Source organism: Solanum stenotomum, chromosome 2 (assembly GCF_019186545.1).
Source record: "Solanum stenotomum isolate F172 chromosome 2, ASM1918654v1, whole genome shotgun sequence".
Taxonomy (NCBI): domain Eukaryota; kingdom Viridiplantae; phylum Streptophyta; class Magnoliopsida; order Solanales; family Solanaceae; genus Solanum; species Solanum stenotomum.
In genome coordinates this window covers 2902847-2925192 of record NC_064283.1, presented here as the reverse complement: position 1 = coordinate 2925192, position 22346 = coordinate 2902847, and the positions used below count along the sequence as shown (strand labels likewise).

The window sequence follows — 22346 nt, the reverse complement described above, 5'->3', positions numbered from 1 at the left end:
ATTTGATTCCCCATTGACCTACCTATATTTATTAGATTTTGGAGGGACTCGAAGCAACAGCATTGAGACTCAAAGGTCGAATTTTTTTATTTATTTTTTCATTCATATCCGGCTTTGGTACCATATTAAAGTCCGACTAAATTAAAATTCATATTAAAAAGTTTATATTATGGGGTAAAGTGTTTCATAACAAAGACAACTCCTTAACTTAGAGGATTCAAAAGTCAAACTTGAGACCTGTTGAATAAGAATGAAAAATACTTATTACTCTGTCACAACTCTTGGTCTAATTAATCTCAAGTATGAACATATATTATAACTCAACCACAAAATAATACTCAAAAAGTCAGAAGAGTATTTAAATTGCTCCCTCCTTTATAATTTGTATTTGTAGTTTGACAATATAGACATATTTAATAATTTATTTGTCATTATAAGTAATATTTTAAGATGTATTTTTTCTATCGTATTAATATGAAAAAGTAGTCTATAATATAAATCTAATTTGCATGGTCATGAAAAAGCTACTAGAGTTTTCTTGACCTTGAAGCTGTCATTACGAGTTTGTCATAATGTCGACGGCATCTAAACGTAACTCAATGAAAAATCAAATTCTAAACTAGTGTTTTAGCCATGAATTTCTTAATTAGAAAACATTAATATTGAAAACACTTTTAAATTCTACACGAATTATTAATTTCATTTTTAAACTATTGACAACTTTAAAATATATATCCTTTGACTTGATTAACTGATCAGTTTTTAGATTTTTGGAATAATCACTCATAAAATTTCAATTTTCCAAGTAAAATATGCATGTATATAATAATAACTTTTAATTTCAAAATTTTAAATTTTCAAAATTTGTAATCAAACCATGATTAATACGGGTCATGAGATTACTAAAGAAATACTTCCTATATCTACTTTTCGCCAAACCTTTGACTTCTTCTTCTTGAATTGAATTATATTTTCTCACCGCCCATTTATATTTATACTATATTTATTTACTATTATATATAGAGAGAAAAGAGAAGAAAAAAACTTTGATATCTTACAATTTCAAAAAACAAAAATTGTGTTTCCCATTCAAGAACACTACTAATACTCAATATTCAAGAAAACAACATTTTTTTTTTCTCAATGGAGGGACTATGTGTAAAGCTTTTTGAAGCATCAAGGTAATTAATAATTTTTCTATATATTTCCATTTTTGCTATATTATTAGTATATAGTATTCTTTTAATGAAATTTAATTATTTTTTCTAAAGAAAGTACAAAATGAAGAGACATAAAGCTGAAGCAATAGGAATGGTAGATAGTTTTGAGGCAAGTCATGAAGGGATCAAAACTGTTGATATCCAAAAACGTTGTGAGTTCTCTGGAACTTCGTCTCATCTTTGCATCTATTTCGTCACTTGGAATATGAACGGTCAGGTACGTACGTTCATTTTTACTTGTTCAGTTTAAATTTTACACGATCTTTAAGAAATAGCGAGCATTTTGTGACTAATTAGCTGATTGCTAAAGGCATTGGATTAGCGATGAATATTGTTGTTTATGAATCGTATAAATTATTTGTCTGTCACTAATTTCTGTTTTCTTTTAAGAGTGAATATTTGACAATTTTTGTGCATATATATTATTTTTGTATAATGTGAAGGTACCTTGTGAGGATATAGCAAAATTAGTTGGTGAAGACAGAAAATATGATTTATTGGTGATGGGTTTGCAAGAGGCACCTCGAAATAATATTTGCAAGTTGTTGAAGAACACATTGGCTGATACTCATAGGTATGTATATATATATCTATCTTTAATTTATTTAATTTTTACTTCTTTACGAAAAATTTAAGTTATATATACTGATAACGTACATTATTTTTGCGTTATCAACTTGTACCAAATGATCATTTGCTCAGTTTACTATTCTGGTTTGACATGTTAAAAGGAGTTGCTCTAGGTTTCAATTTGTTTTCTTACTTGTTTTTTTTAAGATCATTTAAAAAAATGTTTCTTTCCTTTTTTTTTTTAATAACTCTTTAGTTTTAACTTTCTATTTGACATATATATTTAAGATCACAAAATTAAAGAATATTTTGATTCACATTTCAATATCTTTGGCTTATAAAGACCACAAAATTCAAAAGTTACTTTCAAAATGATTAATATGTCGAATTAGAATAAATAATTGTTGAGGTTATATCTACTTTGAATTTAAGCACCAAGTCAAAATTAGACAAATAAAATAGAACAAACAAAGTATTTGTCATTGTAAGTTATTAGTTACTTAACTCTTTGATATAAAGTTATTCAATCTAATGCATATAATTTAAATTCTTGCTCTTCGTTTTCTCTATTATTCAAATGTATCAATTTTAATTTATTTTTTTAGTAAATTAGTTTTTCTCAGGGTAGCTAGGTTGTATAAATGTTTTTGGAAATAAATTCAAATATAGCAAGACAATAAAGAAGCATATTGACAATGACTAGTTACTAATATTGACGTGTTTTCCCTCTCTTATTAAGTTTCAATTTGAATTTGTATTTTGTTTTTCATTCTAGAAAAGTCATGTGTTCCTTGATATTCGGTACTAATAATTTTCGTGGTCATGTTTAAATTTCTAGGAAAAAACAGTACTAATATACATTGCATCTTGACATATAATATTTATATTGTTACGATTCTTTCATCTATTCTTTTATATGATTTTTTTATTATAGTAATTTCTTTTCAAATTATTTTACGTATATTGATGATCTTTCAGAAATAATCTATTTATCTTAACTGTGTGTATACACCATCCTTTTTAAATCTTATTTGTAAAATTACGTTACACTAAATATGTTATTGTTGTGATTATACATAAGGTCTATGTGGATTTAGTTTTATTATGGCTTCAATTCAGCCACAAGATTATTATAAATTTCATTTTTAAATAATGTTATCGGTAAATATTCTGACCTTCACTTATGTATATAACTTAATGCATGATATCTATATTTAAGTTAATTTTTATACTAATATAACTCTAAAATATTATAGTATTTTTGACATTCTTTCATTAATTTTGGTGAGGAAGGCTTTTAGGAAAATCAGTAATGCAATCTGTACAACTCTATGTGTTTGGCCCCAAGAATTCAGAGCAATTTACAAGAGGTATAGTTTCTTAATTTCTTTTATTTATCCCAAGAATATATATTACTAAACTTTATTGTAATTGATTAAATGAGATTATTAATGTATAATAAATGTGGTTTTATATAGAAGTAAAAGTGGATAAGCATGAAGTTGGAGGATTGGGTTGGTTAATCAGAAGAAAAAAAGGAGCAGTGGCTATTAAAATTAGCTACAAAGGCATACAAATGGTTTTTATTTCTTGCCACCTCTCTGGTAAGTTCCCTAAATCTATATACATTCTTTCTCATTACTCAAACGTATTGATTTGTTCGGAATATAATTAAATAATTTCAAATATAAATATAGTACTCTTTCTAATATATTAAATTTAAAACACTCGCTGATTGATGTTTCACGTCATATAAACGAAGGGAGTTTTAGTTGTACACAACACTGATCCATCTAATATACTTATTATGATGGTATTTGTCTGAACAGAAAATTTAAGAATAATCATTTAAAAAATAAAATAATATATATATATCATATCATATAAATTAAAGTGCTGGCCAAACAATCCAACCAAAAAACCTTTTGACTTATCTGCCTTCTTAATATTTAGATTTAAATTAACTTGTATATGCTTTATATTCTTTGTATGTAGAGTGGTAGCTAGGTAGGTAAAAAGATTGGACCCATAATGGACCTAATTGCTTAGAGTACGTTGACAAATATAATAAGAAATATTCTCTTTCGTTTTATATTAGTTGTTCACTTTTTCTATATTCCTTTTCTCGATTTTATAAATTGATAAGTAACTAGGATAACTATTTTAATAATGTGGACACTTAATATGGACGACACTTTGGGGAGTATATTTTCATTAAAATGTTTTCAAATTCATTACGCAATGTTGGTGACACAAAAATTCAAACTGTATAACTGTCTCCACCTTTCTGGGGCCATTTTTTAAATAGTTCCAGCATACGTATTGCCCACTAGGCCCAATGTAAAAGATATCTTTGGGTCATTTGAACTTTTGGCCTTATTTTGGGTTGATCTTTAACTTTTACCCCTATTACGGAACAAATTTTTCATGACTTAAGTTTATGTTTCATATCTTAATATCCTTTATATACGACATGTCTTTAGTTTCTAAAGAACTTATGCCTCATTAGATATAACTAGTTAGATTGCTAAAGGGTAAAAAAAAAATAAAAAAACAGGTCATTTGAAGGACAAAACGTGCAATGTTATGTGTATATATATAGTTCATATCAGCTCAGAAAAGTCTAATTTTGATTATACGCAATTAATCGATTCAATTTTACGTTTTGCAGCTCATGCTCGTAATGTAGAAGAGAGGAATTTGCAGTTCAAACATATATCAAATTCACTTTTCTCAAAGAATAGGAATCCTTATGCTAAATCAGCACAACTTACTGTATGGTTAGGAGATTTAAATTATAGACTCCAAGGCATAAATTCCTATCCTGCTAGAGATCTCATCCATGGAAATCTCCACCAAGTATGTATATTTATTTTTACGAATTTAAGTTATACTATTTTTTATACACTGACAGTATAAAGATTTGAATATTTTGTTTTGACTAATATTGTAGATGCTAACTAGTAAAGATCAACTTTTACAAGAAGCAGAAAGAGGAGAGATTTTTAATGGTTATTGTGAAGGTGCATTAGATTTCAAACCAACTTATAAATATGATATTGGAAGCAGCAGTTATGATACAAGTCACAAGGTAATTAAATTAATTAATTAATTAATTAATAAGTCTAATAATATTTATAATTGCTCCTTTTATTCCATTTTTTTTACATCATATTATCATTTGAGGTAGTTAAGTTCAAGATGTAGTACTTAATTTGACTTGTATAGTAGTGGAAGAAAATGGCCTAAGTATATACTATAACATTTAGCTGTATATACTGTGTATACATATGTATATATAGTATAAATGATACACTACCTATACACACTATGTATATAAGTTGTAAAATATATGAGCTAAAGACATTAAACTGTAATATTTCTCATCCTAGCCCACTAGTGAGTTGCTTTGGGGCTAAGTCCACACAATTTTAAAATACGTCATTAGAGTATAAGACTATTTATATATCTAGCATTGCTTATGTGTTTAATCGATATGAATTCATTTAGGGTGTCACATATATATACCCCTTGGGGCCTTAGTTTTTCCTCTTTGAGATTTGTCTCACCATTATTTCAAATAGACGAGATTCGTCTAGATTCAATTGAACACTGAGGTTTGTCCCATATAAGTTTAAGTTACACGCAGAGTGATTCTAATACCATCAATAGTACTAGCCCAACTCATTAATATTGCTGGCTTTGACCTAGGATTTTACAACTTTAAAATGCATTATTAGTGTCTAACGCTTGCTCTTTTATGTAACCACCGTGAAATTTTCCTAGAGTGACAGAAAATGAAAAAGAGCGTCATATAAATTAAGATAAAGTTGTATTTTCTCTTAATATATATATTTTGATTTGAAATTAATTGTTTGTTTTAATTTTTTTGAACAGGTTAGAGTACCATCATGGACAGACAGAATATTATTCAAGATAGACAGCAACAATATAAATGCAACGTTACATTCTTATGAAGCCATTGAAAGCATACAAAGCTCTGATCATAAGCCAGTCAAAGCTCATCTATGCTTAAAATTGAACAAATAATTGGTATTCATATTCCTCAACAAATAAACATTAATCGATTTGTTCCAAAATTAAATGTTTTTATTAAGTACATTAATGAATGATTAATTAATTAATTAATTAACCATGTGAAAATATTCTTTTATTGTTGTTCGTTTATGGGTTCAACGTACTTTTTCTTTGCTTCCTCGTACGTGACCAAACGTAAGTTACTGTTCGGAGTGGTGGAACTGTTCCACCCTTAACTAAATGTCTCGGGTTTGAACTTTGCATACGGAGACAATCATGTTGGGAGCACCATCCCCAAATGGGCCTTGGAGTGCGCGATCTGGATTTAATTGGGGCTCTAATGTGAGCTTCGGACACCAAACGGGAAAGAAAATGTATGTTACTATTGGATTGATTATGATTTTGATTTATGAATGTAATTTAAACTTTTGTTACCGCCATCATAAAATGTAAAGAGTTTTTTACACATTATCAAAAGATTGTATGTAATTACTAATTACTTAATAAGTGATCTGATTATGTAAATGCTTTTTTTATACTGCCAAGTGCTAATGTGTATAGCTTTAACTTCTTTTTTTTTAGTTATAGTAATCTCATACTCTTGCATACGTAGAATACTTGAATGCTTACATATTTAGACAATTTTTTATTATATATTAACAAAATATTGATCTAAAATTTGTAGAAATTTTACGAAATCGATGTCAATTTCTTCTTTATTGTTGTTTTAAGATTCTGATAGGGTCAAATTAACAATAGAGGTTGTTACTATCTCCATGTACTTTGAAATTACAACTTTAATTTCTTAAAGGAATAACTTTTACTACTATAATAATAATAGGTGACAAATATGCGAGTTGAACCAAATTTGAGCAGGTAAAAATATGTTGATAGCTAATAATTCGCTCAAAAATTACTTGAGTCAAAACTTAACGGAATGGATGAGTTATGATTTTATGGATTAATTTTATGGTGAGATTGTTTGCAACGACAGGTTGTAATTTTCTGATTTTGTCAGGATTTTTTTTTTTTTTTTTGCGTGTGTGAGGGACCATATGAATGATTCAGTGATACAATTTAATTTTTGCAGTTCTAGATAGGATATATGATATATAAAATTTGTTTCTTTGCATTGAATTATCCATCCACACATTACTCTCAAAGACAACATTATTAATTGGATGCATCTATATGAAAATGCACCAATAGTATTGCCAAGTATATATCACCCAAATAAATAAGTAAAGATATTACACATAATTTATACCTCGTGTTGAAAGTAGTTTCAGATAAACTCATATTTTATTTTTATCTTATAAAGATCCTTTGATCATGTATTAATCATAACCAACGTATTTTTGTCTTCCTATCTAATGAACATGTGCTTTCTGTGTTGATCCCGCCCTACTTCTATCTTATAAAGATAAATAAACTGTTTCAGTTAAACCATCGACTCAAATAATCATTTTTCCTATATATGCAAGTTGAAAGCAACCTCCCACTGGGATAACCTATAGTTTAATCTTAAATTGAGAAAAGCTGCAATTATTATGTGAATACTAAAGTAACCTATCAAGGCAGGTCAATTATAAAATTAAGATTCATTAATACCGACAATGACATATGTACTGATTTTGTGTTAATTAATCCATTGTCATGCTTTTTATAAAATTTTAAAAAATGTATCCTAAGTAAGTTTCATAACTTTTAGAAACTGTTTTTTTTTTTGTTTTCTACTCAATATTTAGAGTCTGTATTGAAGCTTCGATTGAAGTTGTGAATTTGAGTTATCATGGGAGAGCGTTCAGAGGAGGAAAGAATAAAAAATACAAAAAAAATTGAAGAAAAAGAATAGAGGACACCGACACTTACGTACGAATAAAATACATTGGATTTAACTGCTTAATGCCTTAAGTGGAATTGATAAACTATTTACATTATTAGCAACTAGCAGGGACCATTCTAGCTAGGAAAATAAAATGAATCCAAAAAGTGCCCATTTTTACTAGATTCTACAAATATAACTATGAATAATCAAAGAATGAATCACTCTAGTAATCATGTACTTATATATGTCATGATTGACTAGAAAATTTGATGTAAAGAGAATTGAAGATGTATCTGCCATTCATACCATATCGATCATATATCTAGATTCATCTATTTTTAATCAGAAGTAAGGAAAACGCTTTCTTTTTAATAAGTTTTGCCAGCGTAAATCTGGATTCATTGAGGCCTCAAACCAAGTATCACAACATGAGGAGCAAACAACTATAGCACCATATGTTTCTAGCTATATTTGTTGAGAATATCATTAACTAATAAAAGTGTGCTCTCTCTAACAACTTAAACTTTTAGATGAGATTGTCACATACTTTAATATGGTGTCAGAGCAGATAGAGGTTCTGAGATTAAATCTCACCGTCATCCAAATTAAAAAGAATTACTACGTAATCTTTTAGATGAAAGTGTCATACACTTCAACAATAGCTTCATAACAAGAAATATAAAAAGAGCTTGTAAATATAGCACTCAACTCACTAGATTTCCATAAATTACCCGCAAGACGTCTTTTTTTTTTACACATAATCTACGTACTAAAATACGATTACAAATTCCCCATTTATACAATTGATATCCCAATACTATTATAAAGTAAATTCATACATTATAGCATTACTTTCCATTTCTTAATTATTTCTACTCTTTAAACTTAAAATTGTTGATAAAAGTAGTAATAATACTAATTAATAAGCTCCAAAGTCTCTTAATTGGAATTGGGCTGGCTTCCTTGGTACATTTTCCGAGTGCCTTAGTCCCAATGTGAGTGATACATCCCCAGCTTGCTGAGATCCAAATGCGGCCGTATTGACCGCATTTGAATTAGCCACCAAATCAACCGCGTCCACCGCAGTGAAGTAATGATGATTAGAGGTGGACGCGGTTGTGGTGTCATCTGATTGGAGCATTACTAGTTGGTTTCCCAAGGCGTACTGCCTATAATTGATGATGTTTTTTGAAGGGTCTCTTTCATTAGCATTAAATTCGGATCTTACTGATGATAATGGCATTGTTATTGCTTTTGTTGTTGCTGATGACGTGGCCATGTTGGTAGTCTTGTCGTGCATTGGGATTTGTGCTTGTTTTTCTGGTTGCTGTTGCTCTTGATCTTCTTCTTGATCTGTTTCTTCTTCTTTGGTTTCTTGTTGATACATCTCTTCCACCATAGGTTTCCACAATCGAACCCTAGCATTTATGAACCAATTTGATACCTGCAAAACGTACCAGTAAAAATGAATATCTATTTTTAGTATAATAAAGAGAGAATATTACATTTCGCTTTACGAGAATCAGTTTGACTAATTTACAGAGTTAGATTAAATCAAATTAGTTCAATATTTCAGATTTCGAAGGTAGATGCATGTTTGAAGAAAACTATATAAAAAATAGAGAGAAATATTGAAAACACCCTTAAACTCGGCGCAAATTATTAGTTTAATACCCAAACTATTGACAGCCTTAAAAACACCATTATACTTGATTAACTGAACTTACATACACACACTCCTAAATTCTCCCCAAGTTTAGGGTGTTTTCAATACTTATCTCGGTTTTTTATAAAGAGTTTCATGCTCCTACAAGAGTTTGAGACCACTTGTTATGTCATGTAGCAGATTGGTGTGTATCTATGTTTAATTAGTTACATAGAAGGGTGTTTTTAAGATTGTCAATAATTCGAAGACGAATTTAACAATCTACATCAAGTTCAGAAATATCTTCAAAATTTCTCTCTAAAAGATACTACAAGCTGCAATCATATTCAAAATATTGATCTAAGTTCAGAAAATTTGGCCAGAATGATATATTCTATGTTATTTATATTTTTAAATATTTTTACCTTTTTAACTTTAATACTTCTTAACTAAAAAATGAAAAAAAGATCAGTTTATTTTAAAATTAAAAAAAAATATGATAGTTTTTTTAATTTTCTGACCAAATTCTGGCCAAATTTTCTGGCCATTTAGCATTCTGTAATTTAACTATGTAAAAATGAAATAAAACAAATAAAAGTGAATGAACATGGAGTATTAAATTACATTAATATGTACCCTTGAGTAGGGGTAATAAAGTGGATGGAGTCATAAATGTTAGCTACTGCACTCAATTTGTTGAAGGTATCATTGATTACAAGAGACCAAATTAATGCAAATAATGACACAACATTTAAAATCAACAGTCAGAATGTCCTATACTAAATTGGTGGGTACTGTCAACTGTGTAAATCAGACAAAAAATTTGTATCTATCGCTACAAGATATAAATATTTGCAGTAAATCTGAGGAAATGTTGGATGTATTTGTCAATTAGCTGTCTTTTACCTTTCCATCATCAAACAGGATCAATTAGTTGAAGTAATCCTCTTTTGATAAGCTAAATTTTGAGGTTAAGTTAAGTTCTAGATTTATTTCTTTAAATGGTATTAGCAAGATTCATTCTAATTTTTATTTTCGATGTTACACTTTCATAGTTAATTGCTCACATATCAGATAATCAGTCTTGAAGTGAGGGATATTTGTGTTTGTGAAGAGTCTTATATCGATTTTTTAAGGGATGACTCTTTAATACGACTTGGACGATCCTCACCTGTTAAGCTAACTTTTAGGATTGAGTTATGCCTAAGATCGATTTCATAACATGGTATTAGTCTTAGAGCAGGACTGATTTCCATTCTTATTTTACGATCTTGGGCTCTCATATTAAAATTGTCAACGCTCCAACTATCCAGCCTATTGGGCATGAGAGTGTGTGAGAATCTCACATATCGATTGTATATGAGATGTATCACGTGGTCACTTTATACGGTCTTGACAATTCTCCCTCGTGAGCTAATATTAGGTAGAGTTAGACTCAAGGTCTATTTAACACTAAAATATTGTTCGTTCTTCACAAGTTTTTATTCATACTCTGAGCAACATATCCTAATGAAAATATTACATAATACCAACACATTCATAGATCTATAACACTAATAGTTCTAATGAAATATCAATCTATATACGCCATCCAATTATATACGAAAAGTTCATATGGTGAAGGAAACTATCGTCCTAATGATTTAGATACACCGATTATATTATCGACTATCTAGATAAGTTCTTGAAATGTAGAATAATATTTTCATGATCCCTCAATATTAAAAAGTTTAGATCGAATACAAGAATAATAAGCATTCGAGTCCCTAAAGCAAAATTAAAATGCCCTAGAAGTCAAGGGATCAATAAAAGTGTCATTAACAAATTAAGGGATTCTTAGTGGATCAGATGAGCATATCTCCATTAGGAATCAGACCAAAAAAAAGGGAGCTTAAAGCATTCGTGGTTAATCTATATAACTTAGGAGGTTATTTTTTGAGATCTTTTAAGGCTACACACTATAAAGGAGTCCTAAATTTGGCATTAGATTTTAGCCTCATTTGATTTGATTTCATTAGTGGTAAGACATTAGAATTTTATCATGCATTTAAATATTAAGACATTTATATAGATCTTAAGTCTAAATTTGAATACATATTCAAATATTAAGATATTATTTTAAGATCTAGTCTGATATTAAATATCAAGGAAATATTTTTTGAAAATTATATGGTGATTGATCACGATGATGATGGATAGCAGTGATTCTTGTGGACGTCAATTAGGGATGTTGGCTAACAAGGTGTAGGTAATAGTTATTGGTGATGGTGATTGGCAGTATTAGAGGTTAATGGTGGTGGAGGTTGATAGATATGGTGGATGTTGAGTCAAACTAAATTATCTCGAATTTAAAGTTTTGATAATTGAAAAATATTATATCAGATTCAAATTCTTGACATGTTTTAGATAAGAATTTAATAGTTATTTTGATCGATAAACAACTTAAAAATCTCTTGGAGAAATTGATTATTCTTATAACTGGATTGCAGAAGTATTACACAATCAATAAAAGAATCAGATCCTTAAAAGACTGTTGATCATAAGTGAATCCTATTATAAGGTTGATTTCTTGAAGAATTTGATTTTTGGAGAAAATGTGTTGCATCAAGAATTCATGGTCAATAAGAAAATATTGATGTACTTGCATAAAAGGAAAGAGTTTGAAAAAATAGGAAAAATCATATGGAGGTTAGAGGAAATAAGGAGATCAACTACAAATAAGATTAGATTTCTTAACCAAATTTCGATAGGGTCCGGAGGAACTGGTTCTTCATACATTAGGTGACAACATAGAATAACAATGGATAATAGTGATAACTTATGGTGATTATGAATAATTTGATTATAAGCGATAACGACAATTGATGGTGATTTGATTGTTGTTTCAGTACTAGTGGTGGAAGGTGATATTGTATTCGTTGACTAGTGATAGTTATTATTGATTGTAGTAATTGACAATGATAATGATTATGACCAAGAGTGGTGATACATAGTTTAAAATGATGAACAATAATGATTATAGTCACCAATAGATAAAATTGATAAACTAATATTTTTGTAGAAATCTTTTAAATAAACACCAACAATGGACAATATATGTTGGTGTCCATTGATGATGGTATCTTTGGTAACAGTGGTGTCGTAGGTAGTAGTTGACATCAGTGGTTGATGGTGGTGATAACCGCTAGTTATAGTGAATGGTAGTGATATATAGTTAATGTGGTGAGGAATGATGAAAAGTACGTCGTGAGCTGTAGGCAGGAAAGAGAAAATAGAGCGATTGGTAAGCTGACCCTACAAGGAATTCTTTAGTTTCAGTTTCGTGGGAAGAAGAAGAAGGGGGATTCGAATCGCCTATTTTTCCCCTTGTTTTTCCGGCTAGCTCTAGCCCTAGTAGAGGAGTACAAACTGATGGTGATATTGTCGATAGTGATTAGTGGTTGTTGTAGTCGGCTGTGATGATTGTAAATGATTATTAGTAATGGTAACAACTGATTGGTAGTGACTGACAATAATTGTGGTTGAGATTTTAATTATTATGATTATCATTTTCATTAAGTGCAAATAACTAAGTCCAAAAACTTCATTTATTTAATTACACTAACTAATAAAGATATAAATCTTAGTAAATTAGATTTTTCAGTAATTAAGTGATTGTTTTTTATGTTTGAATTTTAATTATCTAGATCTCCAGTACTAAGAATTTGTTATTTTCATTTACAATCACTTAATGTATGTGAATAGATCCAACAGATTAATTCCCAATAATATTATTAAGATGTTATTCATTCAAAAATTTACAAAAACAAGGTATTTCACTGTCATCCCATCTATTTTAATGTAATATGTTTATGCCAATGCACACCACTATTAACTATCACCACCCACAATTCACAACCACCATTCTTAACCATAATCATCACCTTTGATCACCATCATCATTTATAACTATCACTAACACTCACTTACAAACATTAATACCAAACACAATTATCATAACTATCATTAATCACCACAGTCAACTACGTACCACTGTCATATATTGTCAATTATCATTATTGATGCTATTACAATAATCCATCACAATTATTAGTTGTCACCATTAACTAATGCCAACAATCACAACTATTAACCATTGTTATCAATTATTATCATCACTAGCTACATACTACCTGCAATTATCATGATTAACTATTACTATCAATAATCAACATTCACAATCACCGCCATATTATTTAAATTTGAATGTCGTAATCTTAAAAAAGACACACAAGGCCTAAGTATATATCTTTAGACTAAAAACAATATTTTAATTTGGTAGATGTTTGAAATACTTAGGTGATAGTTCAAGTTTGAAAATTATAAGCTAGTCATTGTGTTATAGAGAATATATATTCGCTTTCTTAATGTCATTATTTTGCCTTAACTTCAAATTAAAGCTTTGAAGTTTTATTTGAGAGGTTTTAATAACACATTAAGAAGTTGACAACACAATTATTGAACCAAAACATTTGAGAAATTGTATTTATATCTTTGATAAACATATATATATTATCAAAAAAAAAATAAAAAATATTTCATATCAAATTGAAAAAAGAATTTCTATCTATAGAGATACAATTAATTAACTTTTATAGGTATGTCAGTTGTTATTCCACATTCCACAAGATGACACATGCAAATAGTAGTAGCACTAATTATATAAACTAAACAATCTTTAATATTTAAGATTAATCTGGTGGGATTAAAATAAAAAAATTCCACAAGCTCACTTTATGTGTTCACACTCGACCACAATTTGGTAATAATTTATAAATATATTTTTCCTACTCTAAATATTTTATTTTATAAACTAATATTTATTGTCAAATCAAACATGCACATCCTAACTACCTATTCAATAATAAATCTTCTACGTGTTTTAAGGGTTTCATGTAATTTATAATATCAATTATTTACTCCTATATATGTTGTTGGTAAGGAAGTTAGTTAAAGATCCATATTAGTTTTATACACACATGACATATCATATGTAAGCAGAAGAATTAAAAAAAAATAACAGAGAATATCTTATTATTCAAACAAATTCATAAATAGTGCTGTTTAATATTATTCCCTCCATATTAAATTGTGTCTTTGTTTGATTCGGGCACATAATTTTAAAAAGTACAATTTTTTTGAATTTTAAGATCTTATAAAGATGCGTATATAAAATGTTTTTGGAATCTTATGATATTAAATATGTCTGGTAGAATATTGGGGTAAAGAGTTATAATAAATTAATATAAAAAGTGACATTGTTTTCTAAATATACTAAAAAAAAAAAAGATACATAAATTGAAAAAGAGGAAATAAGTCATGTTTATGGCCACGAGGTTTAAACGTTCTATAGATTCAAATGTCACGACATATACAAGACCACAAGTTTTAAAAGTCTTCATTTCTTTCTTAGATTCACTATCAAATCAAACTATCACATAGATTAAACTAAAAAAAACACTCCCTCTGTCTCTAATTACTTATCCACTTTTGAATTGACACACCTATTAAGAAAACAATGATTGACATTGCTGAGAATCGCCAAAGCCACTCGGCGACTCGTCGAGTGGCACTTCAGCTCGCCTAAAGTTCCAGACTGCCAACCTGGGGAGAAGACAATTTGGCGATGGATTTGGACATTCGACGGACCGCCGACTGGATCAACGACACATTCTGAATCGCCTAAAGTCACAGAACCTTGAGGATTAAAAGCCAAGGAAGACCGGCGATGAGATGAAGCGATTGGTGCGTCGCTGACTTGGTCGGCGGCGCTCAACTTACCTCGCTTAATGGTCTTTTCAGCTGAAATTTGGGAAACTATAAATTATTTTTTTTACAGAGTTCACAAGGGACATGGTTTTTATTATTGAAGTCCAGTTTTCTTCAGTTTTTGGTGAGTCTTCTTAGTATTTTCCATTGGAAAACAACTTTGAAGGATTTTTCAAGAAGATTCAAAGCGGGTATTTGATTTGTAACACTTTGGATCATTTTAAAGACTTGGATTGCAATATCCAGACCATGGAAAATGTTTTTGGTATTAATTTCTATCTTTTTATGATGCTTGGCTAAAACCCCAATTCTTGCGGTGTAATCATCATGTGATTATTTGCTTAATTAGCTTCTGTGTATTGTTGTTTAATGATTTAAATGTTGTTTTATTGTGGGTTTGATCGATAGCTGAGTAGTAATTTATGAATTGTAGTTGCAAATACAGTTTTAGCTTAGTGTTTTGGGCTTGCTCGAGAGAGAGGTTCTAAAACCAAGGTTATCGATTGATGATTGTAGTGTGTGGGTCATTATGGATTCAGCTCGAGAGAGTGAATCTTGACTCATTCCTACCTATCTAGCTCGAGAGAGTAGATAAATTAAGGTTTTGAGTTGTTTTGTAGTGTCAAGCCTGTCGAGGTTCGAGAGAACTCGCCTGAACCGTAATTGTTGTTCGAGAGAAAACTATTGCACCTATAGTCTAGCCTACCCACAGTGATTCAACACTTTATTAATAAACTTCAATTACCCATATATTGAAATTAGCTTATAATCGGTCACATCCTGAGAATTCATTCCTACTTGTCTAATCGCCTGTTTTAGTGATTATTGTAGTTGTTAATTGATATCTTAAAACCCTCATCTGACATTCGTTGTCAAACCTTTGACTTATTTTGTTTGATTTCAACAATGTCTACTTCTATAACCGATTAGAATCGCATCTTTACTTCCTAATAGAATTTGATACGGTACTGCTCCTTGTGGGTTCGACCCCAACCTTTCGTTGGGTTATATACTAGATTACGATCGCCCACACCTAGTATTAGATGAGGTGTGGTTGAGCGTTAATCAACCATAAGTTTTAAAAGGCTTCATTTCTTTCTTAGATTCAGTATCAAATCAAACTGTCACATAAATTAAACTAAAAAAAATACTCCCTCTGTCCCTAATTACTTGTCCACTTTTGAATTGACACATCTATTAAGAAAACAATGATTGACATAGTGACTTTACTATTTTACCCCTATATATTAATTATGAAGTAGATGAATTAAAAACTTAAAAGTTTCAAGAAGTTCTATATTTTTCAAAGTAATTATTAATTGAGGGTATAATAGGTAAGAAAAATTGTCTTTTCTTGATTTGTCAAAATTGACAAATAATTAGGGACAACTAAAAAAGGAAAAGTGGACAAATAATTAGGGACAGAGGGGGTAGGATACATGGTAACAATATAGAGAGATCTTTTACTCTATCATTGTAATTCATGTTGTGATAATCAATACATAGGTAGATTCATAATTTATATTTTAATTAGTTCAGAATGTCTATGAAATTCACTAACCATTTGAATTGTTGGGTTCGAAATCTTATACTATTCAAATGTGTTGTAAAGTTAGAGAGTCTATCGGAAATAACTTATTTATCCCCGAGGATAGAAAGAGATCTACTTATACTTTACTTTTTTTCATACCTCACCTATATATGACTACACTAAATATGTTACTATTATTATTGTTATTTAACAAACTTCTTGATATATTATTATATAGAGGTAAAGTTACTGAATTCAACCGAACACGAACATAGTTTATACTGTATAATTCACCTGGGCCTAGTTGATTAACTGTTCATCATTTTTGCCTAGACTTTAAAAGAGCAATATGTCATGTACACATATGTTCAGAGAAAAAAGAATGCAGACAAGTAATTCAAATTAGAAAAGATGAGTTATCGTTTTCAAGAGATATGACAGCATCTGATATTATTATTATTATAGAGTGTAAAAAAGATTGTAATGAGTACCTGATTTTTAGATAAACCAGTCTGCCTGGACAACAAATGTTTGTCTGCTTCACTTGGATACCTGTTATAAAACAAAATACTTATAAATGACATCACTTTTCTCTTTTTTCATAATCACACAACAATACTAAATACAACTCATGCATGCCAATAAACATATATATATATATATATATATATATATATATATATATCTCCTGCTATTCCTGCACCAATCTATATATAAGATATTATTCTAATCTAATGCATGATCTCTTTCACGAAAAGTAGAGATAAAGTTTGCGTACACTTTTTTATTATTGTTATTGTTGTTGTTGTACATCAATAATTCCTTAAACATGTTGAGTAAATTTTATTTAGACGCTTGAATTATACTAGCTTATTTTTATTGGATAAAAAATAAAATATTTCTGTTAGACCCTACACCTGCTACACACACCATATGTCAATCCAGATGATAACAAAATATTTCTTCCTCATGAAGAAGGGGTAGAGTTTTGTTCTTGATAATCACTTAGTATAATGGTGTGAAAAAATAATAAAAATTTATTTATATACAAGTGTTTAACACAAAATGAGATTTTGAGTATGCATAAATTTTAGGCATGATGATGCAAAGTCAGTCCTTTCCCAATCCCAAGAAGGAAATGTGAAATCTTTCCATTTCTTTCTTGGTCAAAATAAAAGATGCACATTAATTCAGGGGTCTGTGACTTTCTGACTTACCTCTAAAAATCGAATTTGTAGGAAAGAAATGGGAATATGCACATAAAAGGCCTAGATATGTGTCAAGTATATAATAAAATTAATACTACAATATATAAAAAATAATTTCATTTATCAGTGTTTTTAGATTCTTATTCCAAGTTAGACTCTCTTATTTCATAGATTATTACTAATTTTATATAATCATAATCATATATAGTTCTTTCGATGGTCGGATCTAAAACTTTGCTTATAGAATTTACAATTTTTTATAATTTTGATTCAAACTTTGTATATATATTTTAGAATCTACTTTAATTTATCAAAAACGCAGTAAGTTGCTTAATTTAAAAATTCAAAGTTTATAAACACAAAATCTACTTCAATCTCTAGTTATTTTCAAATAATTAAATTGAAGTTTATTTATGCATCATCAATGAAAAAATAAAAAATAAAAAAATTAAACCATCAAGTTATAACAAATAACCTCTCTTGAATTTAATATTACAGATCTCACATTTTTAAGGAGACTCACTTATAGAGATATCCTTATAATAACCTAATGGCGTAAAGAGTCCGTTATCCCGATTTAAACTCTAGGATTAAAGTTATTCAATTTTTAGTGAGAGGCATTAGCTAAAATCAACTTTGTAATGAGGAATCTTAATAACTCAGTTGTATGGCGATCCCGAACTCTTTAACCAAACGATGTCCCTTTAGAATGTTAAGAGTTGCAAAAGTTGGAAATCAATTACGAAAATCTTTAGTAACCTTTATTCAGTGTGCATATGATATGTATCAGACTGTACTATCTGCGCCGCAGCCCGCAGCCCGCAGCCCCGCAGGCACTAAAAGAGAAATTAAACCAGAAAAGAGAGAGAGAAAGAGAAAGAGAGTGCGTACGGGTGAAGAAAATGCTCAAAAAGCCATGCCCTTAAAACGTTAACAGATCTCTCCGGTAATCCTCTTTGCGGCCTCCAAGCTTCAGAATCCAACATTCCCATTTGATGTAATGCCTTTTGTTGCCTCAATTTCTGATCAAGCATTTTCAACCTCGGCGTTTCCCCTTTTGTTAACCCACTCGTTCCCGTCACATCTTTCTCCCCCAAATACTTGCACGTCTGTTTCAATTGCCCAACAATTGCATCCTTTATGCACCGGAAATGCCTCGACATCGCTTTCTGAGCTAACGATGTGTATGGAGCAGCCGCACCGTAACCGATTACTGAATCGAATGAGTTCACCATCGCCTGCATTTGCTCGCAGTAACGCGTGTACCTTGCATCTACCTGGAACGGAAGTAAGAAGAAAAAAATAATTATTATATCAAACACATGGTGTGCATGATGGAATATGCGTAGCACGAAGCATTTTTGTGCTGTGCTTTTCCAGCACAAATTAAAGAAATACCGTTCATCAGATTTGTTTTCTATATAAAATTAATCACTCTGCCTGACATCTTCCTTAGTACTGTACTGCAATAGGAATTAATGAACGTGGGGGGCAATTTATCTTTGGGTCACTGAGTTGTTATAATTTATTTTTTTCCAACTAAACAAAGATTAAACGCGGCTTAGTATCAATAATTCATGATTTAAAAAAGACCTCGAATCATCGAATCGGGAAGAAAAGAGAAATGGTCCCCAACTGTACCAGATGATAAATCATTTGCTTCTTTGTGGAATGAATCTTTGTTGATTACTTATTTTAATTGGAGAGATTAATTTTCGTATTAGCTTCCTAAATGCTAAACTACAACCTATAATGGAGGCATGTCGTTTGTTGTTGGACATGTACCTCTTCTTTAAAAAGTGAAACACTAATTAAATCTTACTAATAATGAAAGGTATAAGGTAGTGTACCATATTAAATATTCTAATAATGTCATTATTAGTTGTTAATGACTATTGTAATTAGGTAATCAGCTTTTGATAATTATGGAAATGGACCTTTTAACAAGCTAAGTTTTGACGTTTTACTGATAATTATAGAGAAAGAGAGATTAAAGGAAGTAAGTTACTATGACATGCCTCATCGAGCATAGATAACAACTTGATTTTCCTCCTTTGATATTCAGATCTCTCAGCAGCTGACAATGGAGGATGATTATCTTTAGAGGGACCACGATGATCTTCACTCTCCGAGTTGGAATTAGGGTTTTGATCATCATCGAATTTCTTCACCCTTTGATTTTTGAAATTTCCCCTACCTACACAGCAAAATTCTTCAAGTAGCTCTTGTGTAGCTTTTACATATCGTGAATTTCTTAGAGCATTTAATATTCTTGGTGATGATGCTGCGTATCCAACATGAATTTGATGATGACCCGTACTAGTGTGAGGAGGAAGAGGAGGAGGAGGAGGAGGAGTACGATGATCCATAATTACTCCTGAATGTAACAGTTGATGATGGTGGTGGTGGTTGTTGTTGTTATTAATCGGACCTAATAGTCCTTGATTATTATGCAAGTAAATTTCACCGTTACCAATTCTCAAGTCTTCCAATTTCGCAGCAGCTTCGAAATTCCTAGAAAGTGATAAGGAAAGACCTTGACCATCCACAACTCTTCCAATTCTAGTAGAATTGTCCTCTCCACTACTATTACCTGTTGAAGAAATAACTAAAGTATTGATTCGAATCTTAGAGGCGTGTTGAAGATATAACTAATTAATTAATTACCTGGAACCCATGTGAATTGAGACGGAGTTTCCACGGGTGCTGGATTAAGCAAGTGAAATCCTTGATGATGAAGAAGGTTGTTTGTGTCTACTGAGTTTGGAAGTAACATGTGAAGTGAAGATGAAGAACGAGGCGGAGATGACGGTTTAATATGAGGATTCATTAAAGGAAGCTGCATGAAAATTGCCAAAAGTTTTCATTAGCAATAACTGAAAAGAAGAACAAAAACACAATAGATGGAATCAGACTCGGAGTACATGACTCTTAAGGGTCCAGGTCCAGGTCCAGGTCAAGGTTGATTGATGATAATTCCTCAAAAAATGAATCTAATTGTACTTTAAACTCCGAGATTTGATGAGTACAAGCTGCATAAATACAAATTCATTAGCTAATTAATGATTAAACAGTTTAATTATTTACCTCAGCATCGTTTATTATCGATTGTGGAAGAAGTTGTTGCTGCTGCTGAAGATGCTGCTGCTCCTTTTGTGGCCACGATCGATAATTACTCGATTGGATCTGATCATCTAATATCTCCGTGGCGGTTTTCCGCCACGCAGATGGGTAGCTGATAATCTCCGTCAACATCCCACCATCGTCATAAACCGTTGCAGTAGGCGGCGGCTCAACAGCCACCGCTGTTACTTCAACTTGCTGCGGCTCAAAACCTTGTACTCTTAACATTTCCTCATGCTTCGTCGTCGTTGCAGATCTCTCATATACATTTGAGAAATTGTAAAATCCTTGGTGTTGATGAAAACTGTGTGACATGGAATTTTACTTTTCTTCTCCAACACACCACACTTTTTTTTTCCTTACTTAATTTTGCTTCTGAATAAGATGGAAATCTCTTTTCATAGGAACGAAGTGATAATATTAATAATCATTGGAAATGAAAATACTAATAAGAAGAAAAAAAACTGAAAGAAGAAGAGAGAATGGGTCGCCTTCTCTCTTCTTCTTCACTATCAGCTCCCTTCGCTTTCAAAGAAACTTTATTTTTTATTTTTTTTATTTGATGTATCTAATAATAAATATAAATAATTACCAACTTATCATTTGTATATGTGCTTTTAAAGTAAAAAATGTAAAAGAAACAGGGCTAGTGAAAGTCACTGGTGATAAAGGTTGAAATTTTGTTATCCTATGAAAAGCACTACTTCCATAGTTCAAGGCTTTGTAAAATTTTAGTAATTTTTTTTTGAGAATATGTAACTTTCCTTTTTCTGTTTAGAAAAATGATTATGTTATTCTAATAATAATTAAATATAATTAATGGAAGTCTCCTTTGTAAGCACGCATCATACAAGGTAAGCACACATATTAGTTTAATTTTAATATGATTTTTAGTGATACAAACACCACTTTTGGTGACACAACATAAGCGTATCTTTGTTTGTTTATTGTTTCCCTTTTTTGAAAAATAATAATAATAAAGATGTGGTTATTAGTGATGATATGAAATTAGAATAATCTATTGCTTTAAGCTTCAATAAATATCTAGAAGTTAATTGGGCATTTGCATACCTCGTTAGAAATTCAATTCTTCTGAATTTTCTAATTTCTAAATTTTTTATTTGTATGATCAAAAGTTTGGGTTAACATACCATATGCATATTAAGCAACTCTTTCTATTAGAGGTGAATTTAGGATGTTTCAAACTAAACCAAAAACTCATTTTTGTCAATGCAAATTATGTATACATATCATTAACTTCAAATCCGGAATTTGTATCCACTTGTAACCCCATCATTAGTTTTCCAAGTAAGCAATGCTAATGCCATATTCAAGAACTCAAATACTCAATCATAGTGGCTATTTAAAGGCAACT

General features: G+C 30.3%; 2 protein-coding genes across 2 annotated transcripts; one reads left to right on the top strand and one right to left on the bottom strand.

The window, feature by feature from the left end:
• Positions 1-1044: 1044 nt before the first annotated feature.
• LOC125855304 (type IV inositol polyphosphate 5-phosphatase 11) lies at positions 1045-5939 on the top strand. Its single transcript, XM_049535015.1, has 8 exons — positions 1045-1181; positions 1272-1437; positions 1664-1794; positions 3084-3160; positions 3269-3394; positions 4462-4649; positions 4744-4881; positions 5688-5939. The coding sequence occupies exons 1-8, from the start codon at positions 1144-1146 to the stop codon at positions 5838-5840; spliced, it is 1017 nt and encodes a 338-aa protein (XP_049390972.1). The 5' UTR covers positions 1045-1143; the 3' UTR covers positions 5841-5939.
• A 2485-nt stretch (positions 5940-8424) lies between these two features.
• LOC125855561 (BEL1-like homeodomain protein 4) lies at positions 8425-21430 on the bottom strand. The gene is made up of 6 exons (XM_049535293.1): positions 20936-21430; positions 20516-20687; positions 19863-20441; positions 18740-19121; positions 17132-17192; positions 8425-9100 (listed from the first exon to the last, which is right to left on the bottom strand). The coding sequence occupies exons 1-6, from the start codon at positions 21284-21286 to the stop codon at positions 8576-8578; spliced, it is 2070 nt and encodes a 689-aa protein (XP_049391250.1). The 5' UTR covers positions 21287-21430; the 3' UTR covers positions 8425-8575.
• Between the last annotated feature and the right edge of the window lie 916 nt (positions 21431-22346).

Excerpts from the sequence above, each read along its gene's own strand:
- LOC125855304 (XM_049535015.1), top strand. The coding sequence starts at position 1,144 with ATGGAGGGACTATGTGTAAAGCTTTTTGAAGCATCAAG. Across the intron at positions 1,438-1,663 it reads CTTGGAATATGAACGGTCAG|GTACCTTGTGAGGATATAGC; the intron begins GTACGTACGTTC and ends TATAATGTGAAG. Across the intron at positions 3,161-3,268 it reads TTCAGAGCAATTTACAAGAG|AAGTAAAAGTGGATAAGCAT; the intron begins GTATAGTTTCTT and ends GGTTTTATATAG.
- LOC125855561 (XM_049535293.1), bottom strand. The coding sequence starts at position 21,286 with ATGTCACACAGTTTTCATCAACACCAAGGATTTTACAATTTCTCAAAT. Across the intron at positions 20,688-20,935 it reads CGATAATAAACGATGCTGAG|CTTCCTTTAATGAATCCTCA; the intron begins GTAAATAATTAA and ends ATTTTCATGCAG. Across the intron at positions 20,442-20,515 it reads TCAATTCACATGGGTTCCAG|GTAATAGTAGTGGAGAGGAC; the intron begins GTAATTAATTAA and ends TTTCTTCAACAG.